The sequence below is a fragment of the Lagenorhynchus albirostris genome, chromosome 4, assembly GCF_949774975.1.
Source record: "Lagenorhynchus albirostris chromosome 4, mLagAlb1.1, whole genome shotgun sequence".
Classification (NCBI taxonomy): domain Eukaryota; kingdom Metazoa; phylum Chordata; class Mammalia; order Artiodactyla; family Delphinidae; genus Lagenorhynchus; species Lagenorhynchus albirostris.
The window spans coordinates 74,961,180-74,968,614 of NC_083098.1; the positions used below are offsets into that span (position 1 = coordinate 74,961,180).

A 7,435-nucleotide genomic window follows, 5' to 3' on the forward strand; every position below is an offset into this window, starting at 1 on the left:
AAAAATTCTAGTGAAAATAACTCTCTTCTTCCCACATACATTAACACCACCAAGAGTCCACACACACTTGTGTACATGCACATACACACACAGACCCTGTTGCCCTCTGTGACCACTTTGAGTTAGAACAATCACCCTTCTGGCAATTCCCTGACCACAGTCAGGGTGGGCCAAGCAAACTGCATTTCTAATCCTGATTAGATGTAACTGGGCAGCAGTGGTGAGGAGTGGGGGTGAGGGGAGGGAGGAGGAAGCCAGAAAGTCAAAGACTTCACAGCCCCAACTTTTTGTTTCTCCTAAAATATCTATGGATATCCTTGGGGGGGATATGGTGGGGGGTTGGGAGGGGGCAGTAAACTATGATGGCCACTTCAGAATTAGGAGAGGAGGTGGGATCTACCATCACCAGTGTCTCTATCACCTGAGGCCATGAACACCCCAGGGATGGGCTGCTGGGTCCTTTCTGCCCTGGGCATGGTTTGCAATCAAGAAGCCTTGCTGGGGCTTCCCTGGTGGCGCAGTGGTTGAGAGTCCACCTGCCGATGCAGGGGACACCGGTTCGTGCCCCGGTCCGGGGAGATCCCACATGCCGCGGAGTGGCTGGGCCTGTGAGCCATGGCCACTGAGCCTGCGCGTCCGGAGCCTGTGCTCCGCAACAGGAGAGGCCACAGCAGTGGGAGGCCTGCGTACCGCCAAAAAAAAAAAAGCCTTGCTGTATGCCACCGTCATTGTTAGACCCTTGGCCTTGGGCTTGGTTTGGTCACTGAGTGGGAGGGTGAAGGGGAAAGGTCTCTGCTCCTCCTCTTTGCTGGGAATTCTGGACTGGGTCAGGGCACAATGGCAGGAGGTTATTCTTCCCGCTGTCCATCCTCCCCAGCCCCCAGCTCTTTTCCTGTTTAAAGAGGTGGATTCATCCATGCTAATGGTTCCTGCTGCTCACTTCTTTTCTCCTAATGGAGCAAGGTCCTGATTTTTAATTCTCATTTTTATTCTCTTTCTCTCTTTCCATCATGTGGTTATAGGCCCCTAAGAGGCCATGTTTTGGAGGAACAGAGTTCTGTGTTTCAAGTGGGGCGTATTGAAAAACTAGCATCTAGTGCTTCCCAGATAGAAATAGTCAAGCGTGACTCCACACATCTTAAACATTCCTCTTTTAATAAATCTGGGGACACTTCTCTTAGAGTGTTTGATATCAAGATTGTTTAACAGAATATTTGTACATCTGAGTGTTGGCTTAGGTGTTCTTACCCTAAGATGAAACTGTAGGCCTTTAAAATCAGACAGATTCCCAAAACCTTATTCCCAATCTTCAAAAACATCAACTGATTTTTTTTGGGGGGGGGCGGGCGTTGGGGACGTGTAAAATAGGAGACAAGGAGACTTCATGGTTCACTCTGAAAGTGACAAGAAGATTCACCGGAGAACGTTTCTTTGGAGAATGTCCAGCGTCTTTGCCTGAATCTTTTTGCCTCTGGTGCAGGATTCACTGTTTCTCCTCTCTTCCCTAAGGAATATCCCTGAAGACAGGAAGGAAAGGTACCGAGCAGCCAACCCCAAACCAGGCACGGAGGGCTGGCCCCGCGTCTCCGTTGCCGGGTCGTAGAGCTGGGCGAGTGCAGCATCGGTGTGGCAAGCGGGCGGCTCAGCACTCTGGGCGCAGGGCCTGGGTGCGGGTAGCGAGGAGAAGTGCAGATGCTCTGGTCCCTACTGGGCAGGGACTTGGGGAGGGCCAGGCCCGAGTGCGGGACGACAGAGAGGCCGGGCTGAGAGTGGATGGGTAGGGGACGGGGTTGCCTGTCCACCTCTCAGATGAGGCTTCGCTTTGGGCAGGAGCGCAAAGAGGTGCGGCCGGGGCTCTTTGGCCTTCTTGTTATTTCCTCTGAAGGAATTCTTCCTTAGCTGCCAGTTTTTTGCGCTACGAAACTCCCTTCCTCCCAGCCCTGTACCAGTGCCCGGAGACGCCTGTTTATTGGGAAGGAGGGAGACGGAATCTTTGGAAAAGGCAGTGGGTCAGCGCCCCTCCTCCTTCGCGGTGGGCAGGGCGAGGGGGCCCAAAGCTTTGCTTGTGTGTGAAAGAGAGAGGGCAATCCAGAGCCTGAGCCTCCCAGGCCCGGGCCAGGAGCGAGTCAGATGCCTGTGACTGCTGCGCAGGATCGGGCCCAGGTCACTGCACAAAGCGGCGGCAGCTCCCCATTCAGTACGCACCGTCCAGCCTCTCCTCTCCCCTGCCTGCCCTGGCCAGCACCAGAATGAGAGATGACGACGGGCCTCAGGAGTGTGTGTGAGAGAGAGAGAGAGAGAGAGAGAGAGAGAGAGAGAGAGGAGAGATGAGAGAGAGAGAGAGAGAGAGAGAGAGAGAGAGAGGGGGAGTGAGAGTGAGGGAGTGTCTGGGCGGGGAAACCCATACTAGAGCCCAGCCCCACCTGGTGAGGTTTCAGTTCCTACAGACCTAAAGTAAATCAGACCTAAAGAAGTGTGAGTATGTGTGTTGTAAACAGTTCCTATGGCTTGGACTTTTTAGGTGGCATCTTTAGAGAAAATAATCAAAAACAACCCCAGCGGGTGTTTGTGGAACTCAGCTTGCAGGGAATGAGATTGCAGGGAATGAGATCTCCTAGTTTCCATGTTTCCAGCTTCACTCTCTCCCTTAAAGAACAGAACCTGGCTGTGCTGAAGAGAGAGCCAGGTTGCCTTGCTGAGGGCAAAGCCAAAGTAAGTCTTCTCCAGGGCCAGGATTGCGCAAATGCACTCTGCAAGGTGGTGGGAAGAGAGGGACTAGAAAGGAACTAATTTAGGTTAAAGTTAGGGAGACCAGAGAAAAAAACCAGAAGTCCAAAGGCACCTGTGAGCTATTTTGGAAAAGTGAGAATGTAAGTCTTTGGACAAAATAATTCCCTATTCCTGAACTTTTGTTTTCTCAGCAGTGGTGGAAACCAGCTAATTTCTTAGCTAGACAAACTCGGAAAAACGTTATTGTTTCTAGTCACTTGTAGCATCATTTGTAACTTTGCATGTGTTTGCTTCAAACCTGTTTGATGAATTGTTGCCCTTCCTAAAACAATTCCTACTATTCAGATTCCTTTACATAATTCAGGTTTTAGTACTGAGAGAGATGAAGAAGGAAAGTAAGGGAGGAGGGACTGATACAGAAAATAAATACTAGGTAAGGGATTTTCACCCTCTCCTGCTAAATAAATTTAAAGGTTTGCCTGTCATTAATTGTCAGTGTCACTCTAAATGGAGTGATGTATCCTGTCAATTGTGAGGAATTGAGCTATTTTAAGAATGGGGAGTACTACCTGGTAGGCAGCATCATGATGGAAGGTGTCTTCTTGGCAGAAGTTTCAGTGACACAGAAATCCTATAGAGCCACAGACTCCCTCAACCAAGAGACCCACATTACCAAGTTATAGTCATTACTTTGCTCTAAATTCTCAGACACTTTTATTCCCTGTCCATAAGGGGGAGAGAAAGACGGGGGAAGATGGAGAAAGCAAACATCACAAATTTAAAACCTTGATTTTGTTTCATTTATTTCAATAAATATAAATATAAATTTTATATAAAACTATTCACAAGAAGACTTCCAGTGACTTGGATTTTAAACTCTCCCCAGGCAAATTTTCAGAAAGCAAGACCTACAGGGTTTAATTTTCTAAGTTATTTGCAATTCAATACTTTCATTAAAAACAAAACAAAACAAAAAGAATCAAGAAACCCCGTGTTCTTATCAGGTTCTGAAAGACAGGGAAAGGGAAATGACATGCGCTTCCAAAAACCCACATACAGTTTTAAACTTAAACCAACCCTTTTTTCTTTGTTATATGACGAGACTTAGTTGAATCTAGATTATTTACATTTTAAAAAAATGATCTGTAACTGCGAGTGGAGTCCCAAACAAATAGATCAAGTAGGAGACGGAAGTGACAGGCCCGTCATGTAAGCCCCCGAGAATACCTGTCTCCACCTTCTCCAGGCAGAACAACCGAAAGGCCAAGGATTTTGGCCCCTGGGTGCCTGCCGCGTCGCGTTGTGTGTGTGTGTGTGGGGGGGGGATTACGGGAGCGTGTAGGGAGAGGTGGGGCAGCCCTCCCTCATAATGGGGAAATCTCCTTGTCATCGTTGGCCGAGACCGGCGACAAGGAGTCCTCATCCTCTGAGCGCGCGTAGTGCGCCTGGCTGCCGACGCACTTGCAGCCCGTGTGGCTGTTCCTCTGTGTGCCCTTCCCTTCCTTCTTATGCTTCACCCTGCGGTTCTGAAACCAGATTTTCACCTGCTTCTCTGACAGGTTCAGGTACGTGGCGATCTCGATCCTCCGGAGTCGAGACAAGTACATATTGGAAGAGAATTCCCGCTCCAGCTCCAGGAGCTGCGTGCTAGTGAACGCCGTCCTCATCCTCTTGCCATTGGGTACCTGGCTGGCCTCCGAACCCCCTGCAGACGGGCCAAGAGAGGGCAGAGAGGTAATTCTCGGGGGTGGGTGTGGGGAGGCGCTCCCACCCCACGTGCCATCCCTTGGAAAGGATGCCTCGCAGGGACTCACCCGTGAAGCTCAACTAAATACCTGTATCCATCTCTCACTCTTTCTCATTTCAAGACACATCGTTACTTAACCGGGAAGGACAGGGACGCCCAAAGCAAGTGAAGGCCTTTGATGTTCGGGACGTAAAGTCAGAGGATTAAAGTGGGGGGCGGGGGAGGGGTTGCATTGTCCGGTCGTTTCCCTTCAAGCCTAGCGGAAAGGCAGGCAGGCTTAGCCCAAAGCAACGAAACCCAGCCAGCCTCGACGCCGGAATGCCACACTTAAATACAAATACACCCACCCCGGACCTCAGTCAGTTAACCTCCGATTTCTCAGCCCTCAAGTTCGAAGTCCTAAAGGCCCCGATGTTATGCAAGACTCGGGCACCAGATACCGGGAGTGAAGCTCACCAGGCTGCTTGGAGAGGCTGAGAAGGCTAACTCCCACCTTCGTGGAACTTCTGGGGACGACTCCACAGTTATACTAAAAGCCCCTCCTCCCTCCCTATCCCGCCCCCAGGCTCCCACTTCATCCACTGAAGGCGGAAAGTTTGCTCCCGGCAAGGCACAGCGCGCAGGTGCCCAGGGCACAGCGCGCAGGGAGCCGGCAAGGCACAGCGCGCAGGTGCCCAGAAACCCGGCCCTACCCATGGTGAGGCAGTGGAATCTCCGCGGGTCCGCCACGTTGTAGGTGGTGGCGGTGCAGACAGGTGCGTGGTGCTGCGGGTGCCCCAAGGCCGCCGCGGCCGCCGCCGCCGCAGCCGCCGCAGCCGCCGCCGCTGCAGCGCCGGGCTGCTGGGGCTGGTGGTGGTGATGGTGGTGCTGCGGAGGGTGGTGGTGATGGTGCGCGTGGCTCACACGCGGGCAAAATTGTGCGTCCCCAGGACCCGAAGAGAACTGACTCTTGAGCAGGGGCAACGCCCCGGCGGCTGCCGCCGCCCCGCCACCCCCGGCCCCGGCACTCCCGGTCCCTGCGCTCCCGCAGTTGGAGCTCGCGGGCCCCCGAGGGGAGTGCAGGTGCGAAGTGACGCAGAGCGGGCAAACGCAGAACGCACCGCTCTTGCGGGACGGGCAGCCCGTCCCGGACACGGACATCACCAACGGGGATGGCATGCCCAGCGGGATGAAGAAATCTGGCCCGGGGTGCGGCTCAGGAAGCGAGGGCGCGGGCCGTGAGGAGTCCTTGATGATGAGCGAGTCGACATAGAAGGAGCGCGACATGTCGCGAGGGGTGGGTGGCTGGAGGGCCCGGCCGGCCGTGGCGCCCCCTCCCCTCTCCTGTCCTGAGCTTTGCCCCGGGCGCGGCGCGAACGCAGGCGGTCAAGCCCTTGGGGACGCGGAGGTGTCGGCGTCTGGGCTGCGAACAAAGGGGTCCCTGGAGAGGGCTGGTCCTCACGTCCCCCGCCCGACGCCCAGGCTCCGGGATTTTATAGCCCCCACCCCGACACGTGATGCTGCGGAGTACCGCTCGGCTCAGGCTCCTCAGCAGCTCCCCACCCTCGGGATAGGCTGCCCGAGTCACAACAGAAGCGGCGAGGAGGGGCGGGTGCGCGGCGGGGAAGAATTCGGAGGAGGGGGATGGGGGAGACTTTGCAAAGTGTAGGTTTTGTTAATTTCGCGGGGAGGCCGGCCTCCTCCCCTTCTTTCTCCACGCTTTCCCGAGAAATCACAGAGCTGCATCCTCCATCCCACCCCTCTCCCTAGCCTGGGCCCCGGCCCAACTCTTCCTCGCTTCCGGTCACAGATCGCACCAGGTGGGGACTTTGAGGCCTTTCTAATAGGAATGCCTAGTGCTCCTTGCTCTTCTGTGCCAGCCGCGGATAAGTCACGGCATAGTGTGAAGCCTACGGTTTAGAACAGGATTGTGTGGCGGTGGACTGGCAGGGACCCAGTCCCGGAGCGCAGCTTGGGACACGGACGGACACACACACACACACACACTCACACACTCACACACTCACACAGAGTCCCCTAGCTTTTGGAACTGGCCAAGGTCATTCAGGTGGTTGGCTGGTGAGGGATCCCGGGGGCATAGCAGAGAGGCCTCCCAGCTCAGAAGTGGAGCTTTTCATTCTGATGCTTGGGAAGTTCTAAAATGCCTTTGCACTTGGGGCCTTCTGGGGCCACTCAGATCAACGACCCTTCCTTGTGCCTCTTTCTAACCTGAAACCACCCCCCTTGGCAAAGAGAGACATTGAAGATACGCTCTTGTCTTTCTCCGTGGTCCCACTGCTGCATTTGCGGACCAATCCTACAAACTCCATCTCAAGGACTTTGGGGAGAGGACCAAATCCCGGCCCTTCTAGAGACTGGGCAGGGGTTGAGGGAAGCCTTCGTTCTGAGTCCTGCTATCTACTGCTTAGGCAGCTAACCAGGAAGTTCTCTCCCCTATGCACGCCTTTTAAAGCCCATAAAGGTTTTGAAGGGAATTGAGTCACTCAGTGAATCCTGCCTCAGGATGGGAGAAGTGGCTTGGTAAAGGAAACCTCTCTGAGTGGCGGTGGAAGACTGGTGCACCAGTGGCTGGTGAGAGAGGGTGGCTGCCCACCTAAGGGCTATTGATCTTTCTGGGGAAGCAAGGCTGCAGAAGTGACAGCTTTCTCTTCTTTTTCCTTGTGGAAAATCTGGCTGGAGCAGGGAGGGTGAGCAACAGCTACAAGTCCAATCCTTTCCCCCAAACAGCAAACTTCAGGCCTGAGATAACAACGGTGCTAAGAAACTTGGGGACGGGACTCCCTCCACCTGTGAGAACCAAGGGCCCAAATCCTAGGGGAGCATCAGCTTCTCAGCTGGTGACATGGCTGTCTCTCTGTCCTCTCTCCTTCCCCCTTTCCATCTCTGTGACCGTCTCTCTTGCCTGCTAGAGAAGTGTAATTGGGTTGTAGGGACGACCCGCTCTGGGGAGCCCAGGAT

General features: G+C 54.0%; 1 protein-coding gene across 1 annotated transcript; it reads right to left on the minus strand.

The window, feature by feature from the left end:
- Positions 1-3,685: 3,685 nt before the first annotated feature.
- GSX2 (GS homeobox 2) lies at positions 3,686-5,743 on the minus strand. Its single transcript, XM_060147277.1, has 2 exons — positions 5,170-5,743; positions 3,686-4,435 (listed from the first exon to the last, which is right to left on the minus strand). The coding sequence occupies exons 1-2, from the start codon at positions 5,741-5,743 to the stop codon at positions 4,095-4,097; spliced, it is 915 nt and encodes a 304-aa protein (XP_060003260.1). The 3' UTR covers positions 3,686-4,094.
- Between the last annotated feature and the right edge of the window lie 1,692 nt (positions 5,744-7,435).